This window comes from Crocodylus porosus, unplaced genomic scaffold (assembly GCF_001723895.1).
Source record: "Crocodylus porosus isolate Cpor-Errol unplaced genomic scaffold, CroPor_comp1, whole genome shotgun sequence".
NCBI classification, from domain to species: Eukaryota; Metazoa; Chordata; order Crocodylia; family Crocodylidae; genus Crocodylus; species Crocodylus porosus.
In genome coordinates, this window is record NW_017728910.1 from 33,717,804 (window position 1) to 33,745,596 (window position 27,793).

At 41.9% G+C, this 27,793-nt stretch overlaps 1 protein-coding gene across 2 annotated transcripts; it reads left to right on the forward strand.

Annotated features, from left to right (window-relative positions):
- SLC16A14 (solute carrier family 16 member 14) lies at positions 1–27,146 on the forward strand. 2 transcript variants are annotated; one of them, XM_019533004.1, is made up of 7 exons: positions 1–52; positions 1,695–1,750; positions 2,607–2,667; positions 7,116–7,383; positions 12,354–12,497; positions 17,790–18,785; positions 24,036–27,146. In XM_019533004.1, the coding sequence occupies exons 4-7, from the start codon at positions 7,131–7,133 to the stop codon at positions 24,182–24,184; spliced, it is 1,542 nt and encodes a 513-aa protein (XP_019388549.1). In that variant the 5' UTR covers positions 1–52; positions 1,695–1,750; positions 2,607–2,667; positions 7,116–7,130; the 3' UTR covers positions 24,185–27,146. The 2 variants fall into 2 exon arrangements, with proteins under 2 accessions (XP_019388549.1, XP_019388550.1); XM_019533005.1 differs by lacking the exons at positions 1,695–1,750; positions 2,607–2,667 and having other exon boundaries at positions 7–52.
- The last annotated feature ends 647 nt before the right edge of the window (positions 27,147–27,793 follow it).

Sequence of the window (27,793 nt, forward strand, 5' to 3'; positions counted from 1 at the left end):
GGAGCCGGCCCGTGGGGGATGCGACCCCCGGGACTGCAGCGGGCTCCGCGCGGTGAGTGTGCGGGCGGGCGGTGGGCCCTGCCCGCTGTCGGGGCCGGGCTGCGGCATCGCGCGGCCGCTGCGGCACGGAGGTAACTAGCGGTCATGCCCCCGGCGCCTCCCCCTCGCGTGGCGGAGCCGCTGGGAACTTGCCCTTAAAACCCGCACTGCCAGGCAGCCCCGGGACACTCTCCGCCTCCTCCCGGCACCAGCGGCGGGGATGGGGATGCGGCTCCCAGCCGCCCGGCAGCATGTCGGAGAGGAGGGGGCTCGGGGCTGGCGGCGCCCTGGGTCTGCCCTGCCCCGGTCCCGCGCGTCCTGCCTGGCGCCGCACAGCGGGCTTGGCTCTGCTGGGGGCGACGATCCGAAATCAAGCCACCCCTACGAAAACTTGGACCTTAACTTCTCTGTGCCTCAGCAAAACTGGATTCATGATACTTGCCCTACCTAGCAGGGACACTCTGAGACCAATTTCATTACTGTTTGTAAAGCACTTTAGGGTTTTCTGGTAGAAGCAGCATTCACAGATGCATTATTATTTGGTCGTTTTTAATAGCAAGGATAATCAATCACTGGATATGGTAAATTTTCCATCACTTGGGCTCTTTGAATCAGGAGTAGATGGGTTGTTCTTTTTTTTTAAAGATCTACTCCAACCCAGCAACAAATTGCTGAACTAAAAGATAGAGGCAGTCTATAGTCTGTGTGATGCAGGAGGTCAGATCAGGTGTTGACAATACTTCCCACTGGCCTTCACATCTGTAAAGCTGTATTAGCAGTAGTTCACCTTAGATGGTGGTTTACACCCAGCAGAAGTTGCTTCTCATTTAGCTTAAGTGTGTTCAGTGAGACAGGAAGAAACCTAACAGTCCTGCATGCAGAACTCCTATTAAGTTTAATGGGGCCTGTCTAATACATGGAACTGATGTGCCACAGGAACTGCAATAAACTGCATATTGAGTGGCCTGCTCAGGAACCAGGGTAGTTGGATTTTAGGAATAAAAACCAAAACATATCTGGGAGTAGTGGAGACACTTGGAGATGGGGAAAATTCATAGTCCCTGTTCTTGGCCTGCCTCCCTCCTTTTTTGGAGTTTTGCAGAGGAATAGAAATGTTAAATAGGTTTGCAGTAATTCTCTTACTCTCCACAACTCTAATGGGGAAGGAGAAGATCCAACTGTGGACAGATTTATTAAAAACAAACAAAGAAAAACCCCACAACAGGAAGAAACTGTGAGTCAGATTATTAGAAAAGCTCAGCTCCTATTTAATACTACTAAATTTGTAGTGCAGTTTTCTAAAGAGCACAGTATATTGGTTGCACTCTGTATGCAGAGCCTTCTAAAGTGCTTCTAAACATCTGGCTCTCCTTAGATGCTAAATAGAAGCTCAGTTCTTCTGAAAATCTGGCCCCTCTCTGGGGCATTGAGATGTTAGAAGTCCAACCCTGAGTTCTCAAAAGCGTGGCGATTAGGAACTTCTCCCATTTCTAAACCCAGTAGCTAGTTTGGCGCCCTAGTCATGTATTTTTGGGACTGAGGACCGTACCATCTTAGTTGTTTGGAAGAGGCATTTTTGCAAAGTAGCTGTTGTCACTTTCCTAATAATTTATTTAGGTTCTTGTGGTTGTAAAGAGTGCTTTTCTGCCTTCTAGGGTACTACAGTCTACTTGGCTCTGGTGCTGTGGCCTGGCAGAGGGACCGAGGGAGGGTAAGTCCATCTTTCCACAGTGCACAATATAATAGGCCAAGGATATGCTGAGTCAATAGTGAGGAGTAAACTGTCCAATCCTAGCTCTGTCCAGTTGCTGAGAGTTTGCACAACTATTGCAAGTGACCTTCCTGCTTATGAGTTTATTTACAGTACAGATTCTGGACTGGAGATAAAAATAAAGGAGGATTAATAATGCAATAGATGTGAGAAATAGCATCTGATTCATGTATCGTAAAAGTAAGCATTTTGCTTCAACCCTGAGTTGGTGGTGGTTATAAATCTGGAACTAGCTTGTATCACTTTGTTAAATCAATTTGTCACTGTAGGGCAGTGATTCTCAACCAGGATGCCATGGCACCCTGGGGGGCCTTGAGATTCTTTCAGGTTTGCTATGGAGTGCTATGCAATGTTAGCATTGTTAGGTGTGCAAATATGATTCACAAGATAAACCCAGCTGTTTCAAGTAGGAATATGTAAGTGTTAAAACATTCTGGCTTATTTTGGTCTGTCTGAGCTCTTTGCAACAGAAGAATTGCTCTATTATTTTTCTGTAGTAAAAAAATAAAATGAAAATTAAGAACTGACATTTTCTGAGGGGTGCCTTGAGTCTGTTGAAGGGTATGTGATCACATTCTGTTTCTTAAATAATGGAATAAAATGTCCACCAGGCAACATTTTTTAAATAAATTTCAGCTATGTTTAATATCTTGCAAATTTTCATCATTCTTAAATAGCATGCTATTTTTATGATCATAGCTCTTCAGTATATCTTTACTAACTGATTCTTAAGCACCTAGTTTTCTTCTCTCTTTTTTATGTGAGGATCTGACTCCATGTATTTTATTCATTTTAGGGCAATGTTGAGCATTTAGATCGTTTTACACTCTGCAGGACCTCCAACAAGGAACTGTGAGGTATGGCTTTGCTCTTTCCCTCCTACTTAAAAAGCCACTTTATCCTTTTTAGGGATACATCCCCTTGAACCCAACAAGCTGTAATACTCTATGCAGTGCAACACTGACATAGCATTGCTCACTCTCTATTGCCTCCTAGACCATTTGCTTGTGGGGGGAAGTATTAGTTGCTTGTAGTTTGTATGCTCCTTTGATGTATCATACTGTAGAAATCCTTATTCCTTCTCACTTCCCAGTGTGGCCAGGTTAGAACTAGTATCTAACTTATAATCAACAGCTGTGTGCTATATATTTGCTTTTCAACTAATAATCTTTTAAAGTACAGTTTAGTGAATGAGCCGGTCTAATAAAAGATGTCATATTTACCCAAAAAACCTTGTCTGTTTAGTGAATGAGACATTTCACTATACAGTTAGCTGTGCACAGCATTTGGCAAGTGCAGGTGATGAAGCAGTTAACTGGGTAGACATCTGAGCTGCTAAATTAGCTTGTAAATCCAAACAGTTTTTCACTATTTCATCATAATTCATTTTAATACATTGTGAAACCATTGCTTACTGTTTAATTTCCATATAGATGACTAATATTCTCTGGCAGCAATACATATACTAGTAGGGTATATTACAAGATGCTGCATGTATGTATCCAACATTTTAAGGAGAAAGTATGACTTCACACACCCTGAGAAGAGGGATGTGATCATGTGGTCTGCATCCGCATCCCCAAGTAGCGTAAAGCAGCCTTGCTGTGTTTATGATGTCTGTTCACAACATTATCAGAACTCCCACTCTCTCACCGATTAGAGCTTCTGCAGGAAAGTCTCTCCTCTGGGCATGTTAGGATATCCAAAGGAGAAATCCCTTTCCCACAGCCCTTTACAGAACTCCTGGAGTACAACAGAACAGGACTCCCTCCCACATATATTAAAATGTGAGCAAGAACCCTCTGTCAACTCCATCCTACGTTTTCCTTGCTGTTTAAAAGAAGTATATTTTGGTGTGAATTCTGTAGCTGGTTGCACTGGTGTAATACCTTGAGTAATGTTACAGACCTATAGACTGAGATATTTGAGAGAAGAAGCCTTAAAATTGATATAAAACAGCTTTTTGCATCAGATACTTAAAGTTTTCTGTGTTAGACATGTCTTTTGCTCATTTGGAAGTAACTCTCATACCAAAAAATCTATAAAGTTTTCCCAAGATCTTACTGGCCACTACAGGAAACTTGAGACACGGAGTATCTGAAGTTCCAGATTCCTAAAATTAAAAGCCCTTGTCCATTGTCCACCTAAAATCCTTTTTCTTTACAGTGGATTCTTGATATCTAATAATTTAATTAGAACTACATATTTTGTTGTGTTACAATATTCTATTAAATATATGGCCATGACCCTTTGAACTATCCTGGAAAAGAGAATTTGTTCTGTTGGCTTTACAGGAAAACCTCATTAGTTCAGTATTGGATCATTCAAAGTATTGGATGCTTTGAAGCTGTTGTCATTCCCCAGCCAAAAGGATAAATTTTTGTGTACTTTATAATATGAATAATTTGAAATATGGCTACTTTGAAATTTGAAGCAGTTTTCTGGTTCCTTGGACCACAAACCCTTGGAAACAGTATGGTAGGATCAAGTGTTGGTGGGATCGGGAGCAGTTTGGTGCAATATTGGAGGCAGTTTGGCACAATAGGCCTGGTGGAACTGGGGACACTTTGGTGTGATCAGGGGTTGGTGGAAACGTGAGCAGTTTGGTGGAATTGGGAGTAGTTTCACGGTATTGGGGGATGGTGGATCCGTGGGAGGGAGTGGGTGGCAGGACAGTTCAGCACTAGATTGACCTAACCAGAGGAGAAAGGGCCCTCAAATTATTTCTGCTTTTCTGCATTAGAAACTCCTTGTGCTATATACCATAAAAGCAGCTTAATTAGTCACTGGGATAACGCCTCACTTTGTTGTTATCAGTTAGTAAGGTCTGCATGTGGATGAACTAAATCCATATGTATGCACAATACTTGGGATAATTCAAGCTCATTTATTTCAAAGTCAGTATTATTTTGTTCCCTGCATTTCAAATTAATTAGCTTTTCCTGTAATTTGAATTTGAATATTACATGAATTGGTTTTCATTTATTAATGAATAAAGCCTGTTTCCTATTGACAAATATCATATAAGGATACTTTAAATAACTGTTTTCTCTCTCAAAAGTTAATATTGCTTCAAAAATCATATATTATAAGAAAAAACTAGATTTGTAGAAGACCATCTCAAATTTTGTTTCACTCTTTTTAATTTCTCATCACTGGGTGCGAAGTCAGTTCCTGTTTCCATTTCTCTAGGGGAAAAAAGGAGGAAAAACTACCTTCTTTTGTAGTGTGTACCATTGAAATTCCCCGTCTCCATGGAAACCTCTGGGTGCTCCTCAGTGTTGTAATAATTCAATATGTTGCAGGATAAATCAGACTGAGGGGCAGATTTGGTTCTGCATCCTGGCTGTTGTTTAATTAAAAACTGCTTGTGCAGCCACTTGAAATTATTACTGTATTTTAGAATTATTTCTTTGTTGAGCTTCTTATTTGCTGGAATCATAAAACAAACAAAATTACTAAAATGTATTTGTGACCCGCTGCTGTAACCTTTGTGCACCCAGATCTAACATTAGTCTAGATTTTAATAGTCACTACCATAAATTTAGAATAGCTCATTTATCTCAGTGGAATTATGTGGATTTACACGAGTGAAAGAGAAAGGACAAAAAAGAAACTGTCCATGAGATTGATTTTGATGGGAGTTTTGGATGTGCCAGAAAGGCAGAATCAGGTGTCTTGTCCATAATGTATATGAGCAGGGCATTTTGAAGATCACTGAATTTGTACATCTTTTATCTTCTTTCTTTACCACATCCTGCTACTACCAATTGCCCTTGATTTTCTCTGCACAAAAGTTACCTTCTTTTTATCATTTCCCTGTTTTATTAAAAGTTTTGTAATTTTGAACATAAATATCTATAATCCAAGTTTGCTGGGATAGCAAAAGGTGTCCTCTATTTTTTATATTATATATAGATACTTATCCTATCTTGAAACCAAAGCCAATCCAAGGCTTGACACTGAACCTTATATAAGTTTGCAGAAACATATTGCAATAACCAAGAAGGCAAACTATAATCAATGCAGAAATACCCTCATGAATAGCCCTGGTACTAAAATACAAGACTTAACAAACAAATATGCAGAAAAAATGTACAGTTTTCCAATCATCTTACATTTAAAATTAAATGAAAAACTGGCATCCTACTAAAACATTTTAGATATTTGAAATTTTATTCCAATTTAAAAATTAAAAAGTAAACAACCCAAACTACTAGATAAATGAGAAAAAAATGTTGATGAAATATTTTGAAAATCTCTCTGCCAGTTTTGGAATGATAGATCTAGCTTGTATTTTTTTAAATTGAAAAAATTTGGAAAACATTGCAAAAATGTAGAAACATTTATGTACAAAAAACTAGAACTCTTGTTTCCAAAATTATACCTTTTATTAGACCAACTGGAAAATGGCAAGGAAATTGTTCTTTTCTGCAAGATTTTGGGATCAAAGTCCCTTCATCAGGCTCTGGGAAAAGTGTATAGATGGTACAAGATAGTAAAAAGTCCCCATAGGTAGGAAATAAACTTTAGTTTCGCACAGAGGGAGCTGAAGATGGAAGGCTGTTCCTCTGGGTCCATGAGAGCGTCTTTGTGAGCTGTGTTGAGTAGCAATTTGATTTGTTGATCAGGTAGAATCCCTTCCCTGGAGGTGTCTGATGGCAGGCAGGGAGGTAAAAAAAAACTTCCTTGTCGTTCTGCAATGAAGCTTAAAATCCAAAATGGGCTAAAATTTGGCATCTTCCATGTTTCAGGGGTGTACTTGGTAGCTGTGTTGGTTTGAGACAAAAAGACATACAAAAAACTAGAACTCTTGGTGCCAAAATTATACCTTTTATTAGACCAACTGGAAAATGGCAAGAAAATTGTCCTTTTCTTGAAAGCAGAATTTTCTTGCCATTTTCCAGTTGGTTTAATAAAAGGTATAATTTTGGAACCAAGAGTTCTAGTTTTTTGTGTGTCTTTTTGTCTCAGACCGACACGGCTACCGAGTATACCCCTGAAACATTTATGTAACTTTTATTCTTATATCAGCTCTGGTAACACAGTTTTAAGCTTGAGGCTTTTTTTACCTATTTCTACAGGTAAAGTTAGTGCTGTGGGTGCATTCATGCTCTCCTGGGATCCTCATATTGTTCTTGTATGTGAGAACCCAAACAAATGTAGGAAAAAGTGAGGAAAGTGGATTGAAAAATTACCTCCAACAAATTTCTGGAAAATAATTAACAGCAAATAATAACAACAAAACCACAAACCTTTGTCTGTTTTCTATATGGTTTGAAATAATTTGTTATGTATGTTTCAGAATACTGTGGAGAAAATGTACAGCAGTCGAGAAGATATTCAAGAAGATGACTCAAAAGATAATAAGAAGACGCTTAAACCTAATTCAGACATTGATGGTGGATGGGCCTGGATGATTGTCCTGTCTTCTTTCCTTGTGCATATACTCATCATGGGGTCACAAATGGCTCTTGGCATACTCAACATGGAATGGCTGGAAGAATTCAGTCAAAGTCGAGGATTGACCGCATGGGTTAGCTCCCTTAGCATGGGTATCACATTGATTGTAGGTATGTTCCAATATACAGTACTGTTATTCCGAAACTGTCTAGCTTTGGAAAGTATTTATCATCCCAACACCCGTGTATTTGCTTCGAATGGTATTCATATAGTGTAACTGAGTAGTAGAGTGTTCTGAACTACTGTTTCATCCACTATATCAGTGATGCAGTAAAAGGCAGGGAACTTCAGTGAAGTTGGTGGGAACAACAGTGAGAGTAGGAGGCAGAGCACTGGGTAATGGCATAACATACATCTGGATGGTGCCAGCAAACTGCCTGGGTTTGATTAAGCTGCTTGATAGACAAGGTAATTAATTCCTCAGGAGTGGGAGAAAAACAACAATTGATTCAGGAAGGTTGAGTTTGACATAGTCTATTAGGAAGGTGACAGGGTTGGACTAGGTATGAAAATAAATGAGTCTTCTGTTTGGCAATTTTACCAAATATTTGGAAGGGAAAAGAGTTTGGATCTGAAACAAACCATTTTCATCAAGCAGATTAAAAGAAGACCAATATATTATTGTTTCAAGTTGATCTAGAACATTCAATTCAACACAAAATGAATTTTTAGTTTTCAGGCACCTGTAATAAGCCAAAGAAATTAAAGGCTAGTTCCATACTGCATTAGCACTGTGGAGACACTCAGCTCCCTCCTCTGTTCGAAAGTATAGGAATGCATATCTCTCACCTTTCAAAAGAGTGCCCACACTATCAAGCTGCAGGATAGTCTCCAGTTGATATTGTTTCACTTAACATAAATAAATAGCCATTGTCACAGTGACTGGGATTTAGGCATCACATCCCAGGGTTCAGGGGATGTGAATATTTTTTTTCAAGCCCAAACTAATTGTCAAATTCAGACTGAATTTGTGAAGAGATTCAGTACAAATACAACTGCATTTTCAGTGAATAAACAATAGATTTCACCCATGTCTAGTTTTAACCAAGAGGAACTGTGGTAAGTATTGATTCTTTACTGTATTATGTCTTGTGAAAACATTTACTTTTTGTGACATTATTACACCTGCTTTATACGTTTCATCTACTTTTACAGAAGTATAAGTGACATCATAAAGTACAAAGCAAGGCAGAATCAGATTTAGTGTTTGGCTGAGAAAGATGTTATTAGAAGGAAAAGTCTGCCAGAGAGAAAGGTAGTTTAAAGGGAATAGTCTTTGAGGGGTCCCAAAATACTGATGTGTCTGGAACCAATACATCTTATTTCATCCCAGTAAGATAACTATATTTTCTGCTCAAAATAATGCAAATTTTCTAAGGAGGCTAGTGCAAGTCAGGTGCACATATTTTAGCAAATCGTGACAAGATTTAAACCCAGAGCAGCTTGTGCTACTTCAAAGGGATGGCAAGATACTTAAGTCAGGGGAGGATCTGACCTATTTAGATAAAACTAAAATCCACAGAAAAAAAGTTTGACCCAGGGTCTGTATTCCAGATTTCACTTATCTTCCTAATCCCCAGAAGATGGCAGTTTACTTTTTGGTCTGCAAAAATTAAACAAGTTGATGCAACATTGAAATATTGTGAATTACTAATAATCAACAATGAAGATAATTTAGGACTGAAGTAATTTCCAAGGTTACAAAGATTGCTAATATCCTAAGTTGTTAGTCACTTGAGCTCTCAGAGCAGTGGTCAATCACTTACTTGCTGTGCCTTTTTTGTGCTCTTTTTCCATTTTACAACAAACCATTACACTGCTGAGTGGTGGGATATATCACCTGCCTCTGCAAAAGATGACAGCGGGTGAATCTACATGAGAAGCTACGACGCAGTAGCAACGAGCTGGTGTTGGGCACCAACTGCTCATTGACGGGACTGCACAGTAGTAACAAGCTACTGTGCAATAGCTCATTGCTACTGTGCAGTAGCATCGAGCAAAATCCGTGCAGCAATGGTACTGTGCAGTAACACCACTTATAGATGTGGCCACTGTCACCAATCCTTAGGCAACCTAGGGAATTCTTCCATCTGTGCTAATTAAAGGCAACATGGTCAGTGCATTGAAAGTCAGAAAACTGATTTCCAAAGCCATTCTAGTTTGGCCTCTACCAGCCATGTATATGTGTTTACACGTTGTGCGTATGCCTGTGGAAGCACTTTCTAGGTTTGTACTTTTGAGATAAGGTGGCATATTCTAGTTATCAAACAGCTGAGATTTTTTCTACCCCTTTTAATGTGAAAGTGCAAGTAAAGACTACTCAGGTATTTGACACATTTATAAATATGATGTTAAATAACAGAAAATAAAGGGGATGTGGCATTCTAAATATGAAATAATACAAGGCACTGGGCAGTCCACAAACATACAGACCAGAATATGACAAAATACTTTTACTAACAGTGTTTCCACTTTTTTTGTACAGTTCCTCATGTATAAGAACATAAGAAATGTCATACAGGAATAGTAGACCGCAGACCCATCTAGCCCATATCTCATATTTCGCAGTGGCAGAGAACAGTTGCTAAGGAGGAGAGTATGCTGGGCTTGTCCAGACTGATCTGTCTCCTGCCATGCTATGAACTGGGACAGGTAGCTGGGTAACCACAGCAACACTGCTCTACTGGTTCTCCTCTAGAGAGTTCACCTGCAGATGCAATTCTCTGCTGACTGTTACTTGGCTAGTTTAGTTTTGAAAGCTTGTGCATATATGTGTATATGTATGTGTGTCTGTGTATACACATCTACTTTGATTAGTCTATAAGGCCCCCTCTACGTGTTACAGTTATTATCCAGTTAACTGGTTAATTGCACAATTAACTGAGACCAGCTACACTATAAATAGATCCAATCAGCTATAAATTTAGACCTTGAAAATGTGCACTAACTTTATAGATGGTTGCTATCCAGCTTTAATTTGTACATGTAAATTTATAGGGGTCTGCCCCTATAGCCGGGAGCCCCATCAGCTGACAAGGCTCCCAGCTGCAGGGGTACACCATGTGCAGCTGGGGCTGGGAGTTCTGCAGCTGAGGGGACTCTCAGCCCCAGCAGTGCCCTATGACTGCCAGGCCCCAGAGTCCTGCAGCTGTGGACACTGGGTCATAGAATCATAGAAGTAGGGTTAGGAGGGACCTCCAGAGGTCATCTGGTCCAACCCCCTGCCTGAGGCGGGATCATCTTTATTCAAACCTTCCTATACAATCCATAATCTAAGTCACATAAGACTGCCTTCAACCCTGACAACACAGACCTAGCACCCTAACCTGCCATAAGTAAAGCAGGGGAACCGTGCCAGTCAGGGCACTGCCAGGACACAGCGTCTGGAGCTGTGGGACTCTGGGTCCTGGCACCACAGGGTGCTGTTGGGACCCAGCACCCACAGCTGCAGGACTTTAGGTCCTGGAAGTGATGGGGCAGTGCTGCAATTTCCCAGGCCTTGAGGTGTGTAGAGTGTCTCCACAGCTGGGAGATCACAGCTGCTGCGATCTCCCAGCTGTATGGCACTCCATACAACCCTAGGACTTGGAGAACCCAGTGGAGTGCCCCCTTGACTGGGGTATTGCAGCAGCTATGCTCTCCCAGCCATGGGGTGCATGGAGTACCCCTGTAGCTGGGAGCCTCCTCAGCTGAATCAGCTCCCAGCCATGGAAGCTAGGGCTGTGCATAGCTTCAGGTGGTGATTCGATTTGGAGGAGATTCAGCTCAATTCGGTGGGCAAATCTCTGAATCCTAATCGAATCAGGAGACCAATTTAAAGGTCCAAATTGATTCAAAGCTCTCTGAATCTTCGGAAAAGATTTGAGTTCTCTGATGATTTGGGTAGTCCCCGCTGGCTGCAGCAGGGAGGTGCAGCTGACTCTGAGCTGGTAAGTATTAGGGGCAGGGGAGGGGGTGGCTGTAGGAGGGGACCATGGGGGGGGGCCCTACCAGCCCCGCTGCCTGCCCCCGCCTGCCCCAGCTCCTGGTGATTTAAAGAAAAGCCCTGGAGCTGGAGCAGGCAGGGCAGCCATTGCTGGCTGGGAGAGCGGGCGGGGGATGGGCCTGGCTGATTTGGAGATGTGGAGATTCAGCAGTAGCGGAATCTCCAAATCAGATTTAGCTGAATTGATTTAGGACAGTGATTCGAATCAGCAAATGGAATCACTGTCCCCTGAATCAGCCAAATCCAAATCTGAAGTGAATACTAGCTGCTTTACACAGGCCTAGTGGAAGCTTGCTTTTTGCTGGTGCTAGGGGTACGTGGGATCAGGATCCCTCTGTATCAGCAATAAGGCTTGATGGACTCTAATTCATGATCCCACAATCATGCCTCCTGCCATACAAATGTGGCATGACAGGAGACATAATTGTGTAGATTGTGCATTAGATTTTATTGCCCCTTTACTATCTGCGTAGAGGGTCTCTACGGTGTGTATCTACCCTGACGTCTAGTTTAGTTAAAACAGCATGAAGCGGACTTTACTGACCAGAGATTTTAGTTTTATCATCACCAGGAAATCTGGTTTTCTCTGATTAAAAAAAAAAAAAGAATCCACAATTTTTGGTTTAAAAAAAGTAACCCAAAATCCACATTTTTCATGATTAAAATGAAACACAATGAATATGTAGATATTATTTTAATATCTACATATTCATTGTGTTTCATTTTAATCATGGGTTAAAGCTAATGGGTTACTTTTTTAAACTGAAAATTGGGGATACTTTTTATGAGAGAAAACCAGGATCTCTGATTATCACAAAAAATTGCAAATAAAAAAAAATAACTTTGATTGCAAGTCTTGGCAGATGTATTTCCTAGTTGTCTAAAGGGGTTAACTGAATCTCACCTCTCAGGGCATTAAAGGGTTACCAGGAAATAGACTTTTAAATTGCATTTAATGGTTTAATTTACTAATGTTTAAACTTAAGTGCTTAATATTTTATTTGAAAATAATTAAGTGGTTTCATGTAATAATGAAAGATGTAAAGAGGAGTTTATACAAGTCATTTAGCAAATTTTCTTCATGTTCTCTGACAGGTCCTTTTATTGGTTTATTCATTAACACTTGTGGGTGTCGGAAGACAGCAATAATTGGAGGGATAGTGAATGCCACTGGCTGGATATTGAGTGCCTATGCCTCAAATGTGCATTACCTCTTCATTACGTTTGGAGTGACAGCTGGTGAGTATTACTCATGTTTGGAAATTCTTTTAAATGTTCTTCATGGCTTTTGCCAGTTTACTTGTTGAGCAAATAGAGAAGCTAAACAGATTCTTAGATCATTTAAACAAATGCTTTTTAAGAATGGGGTGAGAAGATTTTCACTGAAAATTCAAATTAACAGTTTTGCTTTTAGTTTATACAATTTGTCCACACTAATGTTACTGTACTTATTTTTATACATAATGAACAACATTCTGCCCCCATTTATGAAGTTCCCTGATGGCTCCTGCCCAACACAAGCAGTGGAGAAGGGCAGGGCATGCATGTGTATGTGTGGGTGGCACCCCCTGACCACAGCAACCTGGGCTCTTGCCCAGGTTGTCCACCCCTAAGGCCAGCTCTGCCTGTGCTTCCCCATAGCTGTCCCCTGAGACCTGTATCCCTTCTGGTGCCATGGCTGTCCCTCCCTGTGTCTATGTCCTTTCTTGGTCCCCATCCCCACACAGCTGAAGGAAGTAGGATAGAGGGCTGTCCCTCCTGCTTTCTAGGAGGGAAACTGGCAGTGGACTTGCCAGATCAAGGTCCTATGAGCCATGAACGATGTGTGTCCCCAGCAGCTGGAGGGGCACTGTAGTGGGAGCTGCCGCAGATGCTGCCAGCAGTGTTGGCGGTGTGGGGGGGAGGTGAGCAGCAGTGTTGGTGGCATCTTTTTGTAGGGGGTGCACCGCCACGCTTAGGGGGTTCACATGCACCCACTACGCATCGCCCCTGCAATGAGCTCAGCTAACTGCACGCTGGAGCCCCAGCAGAAGACTGCTGCCCCCCCAGAAATGGAGCAGAGAGCCATCTGTTGGCACGGGGGTGCAATTTGAGCAGCCATACAGCTTCCTGCCAATTAGACCTAAAGCAGGGGTGGACAAAATATGTCTTGCAGGCCGAATCTGGCCCACAGTGGGTCTTTGTCCGGCCCATGGCAGGTCCCTTGGTCCCACCTGGCCCAAGGCACAGTCCAGCCACAGTGTGTCCTGCTGCCCCCTAGGCATGCAGTGGGGCTGGGGTGGCTATGCAGCTGGACTGCTTTCTAGGCAGCCCAGGTGGCATGTGGCTCCTTCCAGCTGCTGCTGCTACCGACCCCCGCCCCATGGTATTGGTGGAGACCCGCACTGCAGAGCCCCTACCCAATGTGCCTCATGCCTGCACTGGTCTTCCCTGCCCGGGCTCAGCAGCAGCAGCATGAGACAAAAGCTGTTGCTCTGCACGGGGAGAAAGTGGCCCCTCCCCTACCTGGCAATTCTGTGCTGCAGCCACATGGAGCAAGTGCTGGGCTGTCCTGTGTCTCTGCTGCTGTCACCTCCGCCACCCGGCTACCCTGCCTGTCAATAGGCGAGGCTACCTTTGCAGCTCTCAAGAGCTCACCAAAACTTGTTAAGTGGCCCTTCACCCAAAATAATTGCCCACCCTTGACCAAAAGGATAAAGAGCTGATGAGCAGCCAGTTGTAGGGGAGGGTAAGAGAGAATGTACTCAGCATAAAACAACCTCAGCTTCTGCTTTCTGTTCTGTGTCATATACACCCAGACAGAGGTCAGTGAGAAAAGAAAAGGTGTCATTCCCAGCCAGGAAGTTGAGCAGGGATGTCCCCTCCCTGGTTAAATTCCTAGATATACACTGATGCAATATTGTTCCTTCTCCTGTTTATCTTACAATATCAAACGGTACAGTAAGCAGTAGTTTACAGAAACTCACTTTTGTTTTTCAGGATAGAAGTGAATAAAAATGTAAGTGAGGGACTGTTGAATGCTGGGTCCAGATCTGTATTTTTTTTTTGTCTTTTTGAATTTGTTCTCTGTAAAGTCAATAACAGGCCATATTCCAATTTTAAAAGAGCAAAAGATGCTGGATGTACTTGGTAAGGGTAGAGTTGTGTAAAATAAAATGGGACAGCTTGTTTTCAGTGCAAATAAATAATGGGCATAACTACTGGCAGACTGATTTTGAGGTCCGTTTCTAGGGGTACACCAATAGAGATTTTGGGGGCCAATATCAATAGCCAATTTTTTAAGGAGGCATATTGGCCAATACTGACTCAATTTCCAATACAGCTATATCCAGCTGGTAAGTGTGTTGTGGTGGAAAGGGAGGAGGGAGGGAAGGGGCATAGGGGGGCAGATCAATACTCCCTGCAGTGAGAGAGGGAGTGAGGCAGGAGCAGACTGCCCAGCTAGGATGGGGTGGGGTGTAGGATGGAGCTGCAGTTTGTCCAGGAGGCGCCGGTGCAGCTTTCCATGGCTGCTTGCCCCCCTGGAGGGCATTTGTGGGGGGGTGTTCCCCTGGATCTGTGCAGGGTGGGGTGGGTGGGCTGCAGTTGCCATGTTGGAGCCAGGGCTGTGCTGGGCTCTTCTCGGCACTGGCTGGGCTTGAGGCGGGCAGTGGTATCACTTGGAAGGGGGGCTACAGCAAAGTTTGGGGTGGCTGCAGCCCCCACCCCATAGCCCTCCTCCCAGCATAGCTGCCGCCCGCCCCTAGCCCAGCCCCTGCCAAGAAGATCCTGGTGCAGCCCCAGCTGCAGCCCGCCCACCCTGCCCTGTGCAGATCTGGAGGTACGTGGCCCCCACCATGCCCTCCTGGGGTGCAAACAGCAGTGGAAGCTACCCCCGCACCCCCGGACAAGCTGCGGCTCTGGCCCATGCTACGTCCTACCCCGGCTGGGCAGTGTCTGCCCCATTCCATTCCCTCCCTCCCCCACTATGGGGGGTGTTCATCTGCCCCCCCACGCCCCTTCCCTCCACACTCCCCTTCTACCACAGTGGACCTACCAGTTGCACACAGCTCTCTATGCTGCCAGGCTTTGCTCCTCACCACCTATGTGCTGTGTTGCAGCTGCGCACATGCCCGGGCATTTATCGGCCAAATTATCAGCTGCATTAGGCCAATTTCTGATAAAGTCAATTTTCTTTATATCAGTGCTGATCCGATATCGGACACATGTATCAGTGCACCTCTATCCTTTTCCTGTTCTCTTTGAGTACAACAGGCTTTTTTGGTTTTCTTTCCTTATATTTACATGAAATCATGTAACTTGATTATCAATTATTTAAGAAAGTCTATAAACCCAAACCCCCAAGCTAAATTATGGCCAGCCAATAAGCTATAAGCTTTAAACTTAGCCATGTGCAGGTTTTTGCTGTGAGAAAAATTCTGCAACTATTACAAAGTGGCAAATTACAGATATGCTTGCAGAGCTCCAAACAGTTTTGATTTGAAATATATGTCATTATTCTCTGGCTATCTAATTTCAATGACATAAGGGAACAGCCACAGAAAGCCAGACAGTATCCCTTGACAATTAAAAGATCAACCTTGGTGAGGCCGCAGCTGGAGTACTGCATCCAGTTTTGGGCTGCACAATTCAAAAAGGATGTGGAGAAGCTTGAGAGAGTGCAGAAGAGAGCTATGCGCATGATTAGAGGTCAGGAAAAAACAGACCTTAAGACGAGAGGCTGAGAGCCACGGGACTCTTCCGCCTGGAAAAGCGCAGGCTCAGGGGTGATCTGGTGGCCACCTATAAGTTTATCAGGGGTGTTCACCAGGAGCTGGGGGAACGTCTGTTCACCAGAGCACCCCAAAGGATGACAAGATTGAATGGTCACAAACTCTGCTGAGACCGATTCAAGCTGGACATCAGGAAGAACTTTACTGTCCGAGCCCCCAAGGTTTGGAATAAACTGCTGCCGGAGGTGGTTCAAGCGACCGCTTTGAATGCCTTCAAGACACATTTGGATGCTTATCTTGCTGGGGTCCTATGATCCCTGCTGATTGCCTGCCCCTGGGGCAGGGGGCTGGACTCTGATCCTCCGGGGTCCCTTCCAGCCCGAATGTCTGTGAATCTATGAATTGTTTGATCTGTGTTGCTCCTTTAAATGTTATACACTTTCTTCTTTCTAACTCATTGGGGCCCAGAGTGACTTGAAGCTTACCAAATATTTGATTCAATACTCCATGAACTTAGAGGAAGTCTTTTTACTAAGTATAATGGTCTTTCATGGGCAGATCCAGGGTTTTGTAAAGGGGGGTGAGGGTGCTGCAGAGGTGGATGCACCTCTGTTGCCAGCTTCTCCCCAGCTACCAGGTTGGATAGACTACACTGCAGGAACAACAGCTGGGGACTTTTTTGACGTCTCTGAATCAGATAAGAACCCCTTCCGCCCTGCCCTGCTCTCAGCACTAGTTCCTTCCCCTTAATGCTCAGTGGCACTGCTCCTCCCCTCCCATTCCCCACCTCCCACTGCTGCCACTGTTTCTGTCTGACCTGGGGGCAGTGGACTTTCAGAGCTGCTCCTGTCCTTCTCTGGCTGGTCTGTGCAGGCAGCTGGCCTTAGGTGGGGACAATGATAGTGGTAGCAAGAGGTACGTTCTTCCTCCTTGCACCTGCTTCCCAGTTGGCAGGGAACAAATGGGTGAATTTGACAGGAGGAGTGCAACCACTGCTGCTGTGTCTGGTTGAGTCTGGCTAGAGTGGGGCAGGAGCTCCCTGCATCCCCAGGTCAGCCAGGGGCAGTGACAGTGTAGGGTGGGGGGCAGGGGAATGGGAGGGGTAGGGATGTGCCATTGAGCATGGAGGGGAAGGAAAGGGGTGGAATTCTTACTTGCTTTGGGGACTTAAAAAAGTCCCTAGCTGCTGCTCATGTGAAAGGGGTGCATTACCATTACACCACAAATCTGTCCCTGGCATGGTCATACTCCCCCTAAAGACTATCTGTCCCTATTATCTTTAGATTTGGCCCAAATACAATTATGGAATTTTGAATTGCGTCTCCCACCCCATCTGTCCCTGTAGTTGGAAAGGGGGGGTTGCATGGCTGATGAAGTTAAACAGTAAGCATTCTATTTATTGTCAAAGAATCCATATGCATATATATTTAAAATACAAACGTATATATATTTATTTCCAGGTCTAACATTGATTTGTTGTAGGACCTTTGACAAATTATTGGGAGCTTTTTTTCAGAGCTATTAAGAGCTTGCCATTCCCAATATGGTCACATTTGAACTGAGACTGTGCAACACCTCTGAGACTTCCATGTGCCTCAGTTTTCTCATCTGTAAAATAGAATACATACTTCACAGGGATTAATTAATGTTTGGAAAATACTATTAAATAGTGAATTAAAGTCAGGATGTGCAAAGTGATGATGATTGTATACAAATTAGATATGGCCTATGGATTTCTGTCATGTTGCTAGCGTTGCTTTGGCTGCTGGAAGCCCAAATTATTTAAGTATAAGAGCATGTGATGTTTGTTTTTTCACAGGTCTTGGGAGTGGCATGGTTTATCTACCCGCAGTAGTCATGGTAGGACAGTATTTTCAGAAGAAGAGAGCACTTGCTCAGGGGCTCAGTACCACAGGAACAGGATTTGGAACATTCCTAATGACTGTTTTACTGAAGTATCTGTGCATGGAATTCGGATGGAGGAATGCCGTGTTCATCCAGGGTGCGATCTCTCTGAACCTGTGTGTCTGTGGAGCCCTCATGAGGCCACTTTCTTACCAGGATGAAGCTAATGAAAAGGTTACTGAGAGAAACAGTAGTGAAGACAATTATGCAAAAGCTCTGTCCCCCCCTGCAGAGACTATAAAATCTAATGGGGTATTAAATGAAGAGCCTGAAAAAAAAGAAGGGCTAACTAATGATGAAGTGTTTGACACTGTTCAAACAACAGAGAGCGAAGGTAAAATCAGACATACAAAGAATATATATGCTCTTTGCATTCTTAAGACAATGAGCCGTCTGACCCTTATAGTCAGAAAGGGGTTTGTAACATGGTACTCTAGTTACTTTGGCGCTGCATCACTCTTTACCAATAGAATGTTTGTAGCCTTTGTATTTTGGGCATTGTTTGCATACAGTAGCTTTGTTATTCCTTTTATTCATCTTCCAGAAATAGTTAAACAGTACAACTTATCCATGCAGAATGATATATTTCCTTTAACCTCGATTGTAGCCATAGTTCATATTTTTGGTAAGGTGACCCTTGGATTCATCTCTGATTTACCCTGCATCAGTGTTTGGAATGTCTTCATGACAGCTAATTTCTCCCTTGTTGCTTGCATTCTTATTTTGCCACTAATGCATACATATGCTGGCTTGGCTGTGGTTTGTGCTCTGATAGGATTTTCCAGTGGGTATTTTTCTTTAATGCCTGTTGTGACTGAAGATCTAGTGGGGACTAAGCACCTTGCAAATGCTTATGGCATCATCATTTGTGCCAACGGGATATCTGCACTGCTGGGACCACCATTTGCAGGTAAATATTTTAAGCTTCTAATATTACATAAATTATCTAAATATAATAATAACGATGGATTATATCTAAATGAGTATGCTTTATGGTGTTATGAAAATGTGGCTAATAAAATTATATTAGCTCTGGAGCTGACTATAATATCCCAGCATGTCTATATTCACCACATACATTAACCATCCCCACTACAAATGGCCATCTTTGCAAATTATTCCAGCTGTATTACAATCTCTCGTTCATGGTATTTTGTTATCCTAGCTGAAACCTGCAAAACTTTTGCAATTAAATTTTTATTGCAAAAGTAGTTCATTAAATACAGGATTTTTAGTTATCTTTTGACCAAATACTTTAATGAAATCAAAACTTCTCACCCTCAACAAGGCTACATAAAGCTGTCCATGTGTAAACACAGGCTTAGCAATATAAATACATATTTGTCAAAAGTCTAGCCTTGTGACTTGTTTATAGTCATAGAATAAGAAGGCTCTTGCACACGTGATTAAGGGCCCTTATACATGTGAGGAAATTGCCCCTTTTAGTGGTTTAATTTCTCTTTTTAATGACTTAATTGCATAACATGGTACATGTTCGGTGGCATGTTACTGCACATTCGGTGGTGTATTTTGATTTAAATGACTTTTTTATGTAGCAAACAAAAACACATCCCCTGTATTTTAGTTTACTGCATAAGAAATTGTAGCAATATTCCTCATGTGTACAAGGGCCCTATCTGGAAAAAGTGGCGGGGACAGTACACAGGATGCTGGAAGCCTGGGTGCGCTCAGGGAAGCCCTGTACACTGTCCCCACCACCTTTTTCAGCTGCTAGCCACTCTCTTGCCACCTTCCCAGGGCACCCAGCCCATTCCCGGGCTATCCCAGGTGATTGGAAGGCAGCAGGAATGGTGCATGGGGTGTTGGAAGCCTGTAAGCCTGAGCTTCCCCAAGCGTGCCCAGGCTTCCAGTGCCCCATGCACCATTGGATTTAGCGGATGTTGCCTGTGAGCTGGGGCTCTACCTGTGCAGCTGGCACCACTGCTGCAGAGGGAAGTACCGGGCCTACCCACAGCTCAGGACCGGCTGGCAGCTCACCCCTTGGCCACGGGAGAGGTGGGTAGGCTCTGGGGGAAAAAAATAAGGATCACACTGTTCACCGCTTTTTTTTCCTTTCAGCAGAGCCTGCCCACTCTGTGGTGGGGGCCCCCAGTGCTTCATTCTAGCGCTGACTTGCCTGCATATCTATTTGAAATGCCTCAGGATCTTCTATAATAATCATATGCTTTTCCTGTCTGTGCGGAGCACTTTGATTGGTTGTTTCCGTAAGCATTGTGATTGGCTGCTGAGACAACCAATCGGAATGCTCCGGACAGACAGACTAAGCTTATTATTATTATAATAATTGCATATACAAATATTTTATCATAGAGAAGTTTAATGCATTTCTTCTGTGCTTTATATATATCACATTTACTCCTTGTTGAGGGATCTGGTGTTATAAGAAGGCTTGCTGCACCTCATGGAAGGGGGATTTCATCCCATGGTAGGGCAGGCTGGTTTGAATCATTGCTGTCTATGTTGGTACATCAGGACATCATTTAAATTACTTTTGGACTATGATACAATGGGTAGTCTGTGGATGTACTAACTCAGCTTACTCCTAGCTTGATTTTTCCTAGTATTCAGCCAATAACATCCATTTTAGGACTGTCCGAGCTGGCTGCACTTTAACTTGTCCTCAGCAGGAGGAAGTTTGCAGGTCTGCAGGGATAGACTAGAGGAAAGAAAAGCACATGCTGTATCTTTCTCAGGAGTAGCAAAGGTGTACTCTACATCCATTCCCCCAGAACATCGTAGACTCAACTGAGTTAATTAGGAGTTAACTTGACCAGGTGTAAAGGGGAAGGATACAGCTAGTTGCCATAAAGCACTTCTATTTTTTGTGTTATGCAGTGATGTGGATAACACGGTAACAGCAGTTTATTTTGAGGATGGTGTTTTGTATTCCAAAACCATTTAGAGCAATCTGAATACAGAATAGCATCTGCCAAGGAATGGAGATTAAAATGACAATTGTTATGGTGCTGAGACCAAACCTCCCAAGGAAGCTCTTGGAAAGCATTTTTCTGTGTTTGAGTTCTTGAAAACCTTGTCTCTTTTGAATAAACAGTTTGCACAACTTACTGAAATATGCTTGTGCAAGCAACAGCAGCAGTTGGAACAGCATCATGATCTAATTATATGATGTAGTTGTGTATGTCAGGCAACATGATGTTTGTGCTTGTCAGTACAAAGAAGAAATCATGATGCAGTAACTAAGAATGAGCAAAGGAGGGGCTGGTTTCAGGTTCTAGATAGCTATTTTACATCAGATCTGCTAGATACAGGTTATATGACAGGAATATTATTTTGGGACTAATATCTGTTGGCTTCTAGAAATTTGAGTCTGGCCAAATTATAAAGTATCAGCAGGATTATTAAGAATGAGACTGTTTATAGGAACCATTCAGTATTGTAAATATTTTATTTCAAGAAGGGGGTTTCAAAAGTGGATGGAGTTAGACTGTTCTAAGTGGTGGCAGATAACGGAACAAAGGGCAATGGTCTCAAGTTGCCGCAAGGGAAGTTTAGGTTAGATATTGGGAAAAGCTTTCTCACTAGGAGGGTAGCAAAGCACTGGAACAGGTTACCCAGAGAGTTGGTGGAATCTCCATCCTTGGAGGTTTTTAAGACCTGACTAGACAAAGCCTCGGCTAGCATGATCTAGCTGAGGACAGTCCTTCTTTGAGCAAGGGGTTGGACTAGATGACCTCCTGACAGTCTTTCCAAACATAAGTGGCTATGATTCTATGATAGTTCAACCTTCTTCCTGAGGCAGGATCATCCCTATCCAAACCATCCCATACAACCGTAATCTAAACTATATAAGACTACCCTCAACCCTGACACAACATAGACCTAACACCCTAACCTGCTACAGGTAAAGCTGAGGAACAATGGTAGCTAATATCTTGCTTCGATAACATGTCAATATGCCCAAGAGGTCCCAGGCATGCCCCCCACTACAGAGGAAGGCAAAAACCACCACAATCCATATCAATTCGACAATGCAGTAAAACTCCTTCCTGACCCCAAAGATGGTGATCAGTCTGACCCTGTGGGGAGAGGCAAGATACTCTAGCCAGAAACCTCCAACTTTGCTCCTCGCAGGAGAATCAGCACACCCCAACTGAAGTCCCCAACCTTAGCTGTAGCCTACACTCGATGCCTCTGGGGAGGCTTAAAACCCCCTTGATACATATAGCAGAAAAGGTGGGGGTGAGGGTGGAGGAGGCAGGGCAAGAGCAACCTGCAAAGTCCAGAAGCATGAGAAATAGTCCTGGTAGAAAACAGGCATAGTTACACCTAGATCATCCCCGACCAGTGGCTATCCAAACTCTTCCTGAACACCTCCAGTGATGGGGAGTCCACAGCTTCCCTAGGGAGTCTATTACACTGCCTCGCTATTCTCACAGTTAAGAAGTTTTTTCAAGATATCCAGTCTAAACTTAATTTGCTACAAGTTCAAGCCATTGGTCTACATCCTCCACTCTGTAGAAAGAGAGAAGCGGTGCTTTCTCTCTTGTATGTGGCAGGCCTTCAAATATTTGAAAACTGCTATCTTGTTCCCCCTTAAATGCCTTTTCTGCAAGCTGAACATGCCCAGCTCCTTCAGCTTCTCCTTATATGATTTGCCTTCCAAGCCCTTGATCATGTGGAGCCTAGAACTGCACATAGTACTCCAAATGAGGCCTAACCAGTGCTGCATAGAGAGACACTACCACGTCCTGAGTTTTGCACCGAATACTTCTACTGATGCAGCCCAAAACCACATTTACCTTTTGTGCTGCTTACCCTATCAGTAACTCTGGCTCAGGGCATGGAGCCCATGATGGTTCTGGCTCTAGCCCCAGCCAAGCAGTAGTGGCAGCATCAGCATCCCTGGCCCCAGTCAAGGGCAGGCAATGACTGTGGTTGTGGCCCTGGGTTGGGACACAGCCACAGCAGCTGCCTGCCCCAGCCTGGTACTTAAATCCAAGACAAGACTTTTTCCCTTATGCCAAATGGAGAAAATATCACATTTTGGATTGCAGTAAATGTGGTAAGTCCCGAGTAAGGAGCAAAATCAGACATGAAAAAAATTTGAATAAAACAAATTAACAGTATGTGCTGTCTCCAGATACATTTGAGTCTGAGACAGTTTTACTGAAAATCAGTTTCAAATTATTTTTGATTTATTATTTATACCTTATTTTAGAGCTTGGACGGAAGACTGTTAACGCATCACCAGTTACAAGTTAGGTGGTTAGAATGGTTTAACAGACTGAATATGAATCTGAGACCCAAGAACTTCTAAATTTTAATGCCAGCTGTGCCTCCTACTCATTGTATCATTTTGGGGTAACATAGCATTTAATTCCCCCATCTATAAACATACAGATCTTTCAGGGGTCTTAACAATATACAGCCTGATTCACCACGGTCCTGCAATTGCACAGTCATTTAGTACTTGTATAAAACCTGAGTTACTGCACAGCAGAGCTGATGAATGACTTTTCTGTGACACTACTTCACAGTAGCCCCGAGACTTCTGTGCAGTAGCATCACATCATGGGTTCTGCCATGCAATGCTACTGTGCAGTAGTCTCAAGCTATTGCACAGTCAGCGTCTCTTGAAGATGTGTCCTATAAGTATTAAATATTAGTACTTATTAGTAACTTAGTATTAGTAGTAGCAAATTGATCTTATTTATGTCTAGATATATGAAAACACTATCAACAAGTAGAGTGGGTTAGGAATAAACACATCTAGATTCTCTACTAATTTGAAACTCCAAAAATATACACCTATATCCATAGGCCTTCTGTGCTCCTGGAATGAAATGCACCTCTAAAAATGAACCTCTAAAAGACCTGTCCATATATGAAGCCAAATTTTTAGGGCTTAAATGGGAAATAAATAATAGATAGACACTGTGTTGACCTTCTGATTAAGAGTGAAAAACATCAGTTTCATTAGTTTATTTCTATTTTTATTGTATAGAAAGGGACAAAATCTCCACCTCTTTTTCAGAAATAATGATACTTGATGGCTTAAGTAAAGCGTTACTTAATAGGGTGTTTTCATGGGAAAATGTGCAGTATTCTTTACCCATTCCTGTTTTATTCATTTATGTCACACACTTTATAATGACAATTATCTTGTCTTTTTTGGCAGGTTGGATCTATGACATCACGCAAAAATATGATTTTTCCTTTTATATATGTGGCATGCTTTACTTGGTGGGGATAATATTTTTACTCATTCAACCTTGTATTCAAAAGAAAGAACCAAGAGAAAAACACATGGAAAATGCACAAGTATAGTGCACATTATAGAGTATTTCACAAGAATGTTTTGGTTTTGCATTTCTTTTATATAGCAATATAACTTGTTTCTCTGATGGGACCAACTGCATTGAGAGCACCAGAGTGAATACCGAATGAGTTTCAAAGTCCTGATATTAAATATTAGTGGAAATGTGCTTATAAAAGCAACTTTACTGTCTCACTTAGGATTTTTGGCATCAGAACTCTTAACAAATGTGGAGGTTATGAGCTTTCCACATGCAATATTATTTTAGATTTGATCAGTAGTTGATTCTCTTCTCACTTAGACCAGTTTTACCCTGTTGAAACATCACTGACTGCAATGCAGTTACTCCTGATTTACATTGGCATGAGAAGAGAATCAAGCCAAGATATGAATAATTTATTAAAATGTTTCCTACTCCATATTCCGGCTGATAAGAATTTATGTACTGTGCACAAGCAAATGGCTACATTTCTGACCCAGCTACCCAAATGAATCACTAAAAGTCTGATATAATAATTCAGGATTTCAAATAATTTAATGTATTTAAAAGACTGGTATGTTGTGTAAAAATGAAAGATTTCTTACTTTTTTCTGAAAGGTTCTCCAGTTTAAGGATTTTTTAAAGTTTTAATTGCAAGGACAAAAAAGCCATTCTCAGTCCATGGGAGAAATTATAAATAAGATACTTAAAATACTCTGGAGGCCAAATGACACTGAATTAAAAAACCACAAACATAAAAACAAAGAACAGGAGCAAAGAGGGGTGGAGGTGGGGGAAGAGGGAACGGGAAGAATAGTACTACGGTTCTTTAACAGAAAGGATAAACATCAGAACTAGATGATCTGTTGCAAAACCTTCCTAGAAGAGTTAGTACTTTCATATGGAACACTCAGTTGAGTATTTATTTTTGATTTACACTATTGAAACTGAGAAGACTATCTAGCCCTATTTATGAGAGGTCTAGTTCTAATTTTGCTTACACAGATTTCACATCTGGATCTATACAGGACCAGGCCCAACGGATGCAGACAGAAGTGCAACTCCCTGCTATAACTTAGAATGATTTTTGCAAAGCGTTGAGTTACGTTACCCCAGACCACACAGAAGTTCACTATTGGTTCCAGGGAAGAGGGGAATCTAGCTGCGGCTGGGAGCCTGCAGGCAGGTTCTCATGGGAGTAGCCAGGGCTCTCTACCAGTGCTCCCTGTTTTCAGAATGGGAGGGGGGAAAGGCAGCAGAGGGAGCTTATTCTTGGGGCTCCCTGGCTGGTGCTGAAGGTGGGGTGGGTGAATTGGAGCCTCCCCGCACCCTACCTTCTGGGGGGTAGTGGGGTGGAGCTGAAAAACCCTCAGACTACACTCTCTCTGCTCCCTTTCCCCCATCTCAAGCTGAAAACAGGGACAGGCTGGGAGCTCTGCACACACAAGTTATAAAAGATGCTACATTTTGTAACATTTTTATCTGATACCTCATGCAATGATGGGTCAGGTGTAACAGGTGTAACATTTTTACCTAATGGCCATTTTTGAAGCTGTTTGCAGCCATGCACTTGTGTTTGGTCAAAGCTATAAACTGCTTTCTGTAGCCAGATCAGGTGAAAACTGGCACTGCCGTCTGCACCCAATATAACATGGCATAGCTCCATTAACTGCAGTGTAGCTACCATGGATTTACATAAATGCAATCTCAGAATTCAATCCTCTGTATTTAGAGTGAGCCACGCTAATTAAAAGTCCCTGCATGTCATGTGTATTGGTGGTGCAGCACATCCCTGTGCTGGGAAAATGCCAACAGTGTGCTTTGAAAGCACACTGAACAAGTTTTATTTCAAAATGCACTGCTGCCATTTTCTCAGCATGGAGGTGCACTGCACCGCTGATACACATGATGTGTGAGGCTGCCAGAGTACGTGAATGTACGTGCTCCAGCAGACTCAATTAATCAAGTCTACTCTGACGTGCTGGACTTCCAGTGCATCAGAGCAGGCTTCCGGCATGTGTGTAAGTGCCCCAAGACAGCTAGGAGTATTCTGTTATAGAACATTCACTTTCTTGAGCTCTGTGTTTTGCAGTTGATCATGGATTTCACAGACTGGAGAATGTTTCCAGAAACAGTATGAAATTTCTGGCTGCCTTACTTGTTTACACATATTTTAGAACTGTATAACATTTTTATTGAAATCCTTCCCCAGAAATTAATTGTTTAACCTCAAGAAGCCAGTTTCTCAGGAACAGAACTTGAGAATCTTGGATGAAATTGGCTAATATATATATAGTTTTAGAAATAGTTGAATGGAGTACAGTATGACATGTTTAATGCAATTTATTTCAACACAAAAGTTATTAAATCCTAGCTAATTTTATTGTTAAGTGAGAACACTACCTGAACTGTGCAAAACGGATCACATTTTGCTCAGTGCCGTTCACTTGCTGTAATGTTATTTAATGCAAAGCATGGAAAGATATTTTAACTATTAAAGTATACTGCTTTAGGTTTTTTGACAATTTTAAATAACAGAAGGACAATACAGAACATTTTGCATGGTGCTACAGTAAATATTTTCCATGCTTTGTGAGGCACAGCTTGTGTTATACTTCATATATTAAATAGAAAGTTGGTTTATTTTCTGTATTTAAATGTTACAAAGAACTTTTTCACCATAAATCAAGTCCTTGCTTTAATACGGATGTTATTCAAATAAAGAGAAAAAATTACGGGAACATGGTTTGGTAAAAGATCATCTGTTCTTAAAGTATAGATTCAATGTCTCTTTTTGTGCAAATGCTGCTGATAGCTTTTTTTAAATCTTATTTGTTGGTGACTATATATAGGAATGGTGATTTGCATCAATTTCCTTCTTTTTTAAAGAAATGTGTCCTTTAAACTTTAAGCTTCATTTTGTCATCTATCCATTGATTTTTAATTGCATATGACTGTAATGAATAAAATTTTGCTCTCTTAAGATAACTGCATTGTGATTTTCTATAGAGCTATTTCTTGTTATAACTTGATCACATACTTGGAATACACTTCAAGTTACTAAAATAATTAATTTTTTTAACTTTACAGCTTTGTAAGTTGTATTTTTATTTTAGAGAAACTTTTTGAGAGTTTTATTCAATAGCAATGGGAATCCTGTAAATATGGTATTTTAAAATAAAATCACTGAGATGATTCTGAAAATGTATGTACGTACTGAGCTTCACATACAGGAGTAGTCTCATTGACTAAAATGGGAATAAATACTCACATTAAGAAAGCTAAGGAGATGTATAAATGTTTGAAACATGAGGAGCTTCTTTCAAAAGCCCTTTACTGTTGCTAAAATATTTAGGGGATGTTTGGATATAATTCCAGTGAATAGAATTTTTAATTTAAATTAACAATGTTATCTCAGGTTACTATGATGACATTATATTAAGAAAAAATGATACTGAAAAGAGATCACATATTTATTAGAATATCTGAATAAATGTAGGATGCTGGTTTTATTTCTTAATTTACAACAAATTTACATTTCTTATTTTACAATACATTTACAAATTGTATTTTTACTACTTGAAATTTAAGTCAATTTTAAAAGTAAAGAGTCAGATCCTCCACTGGTATAAATTCAGCA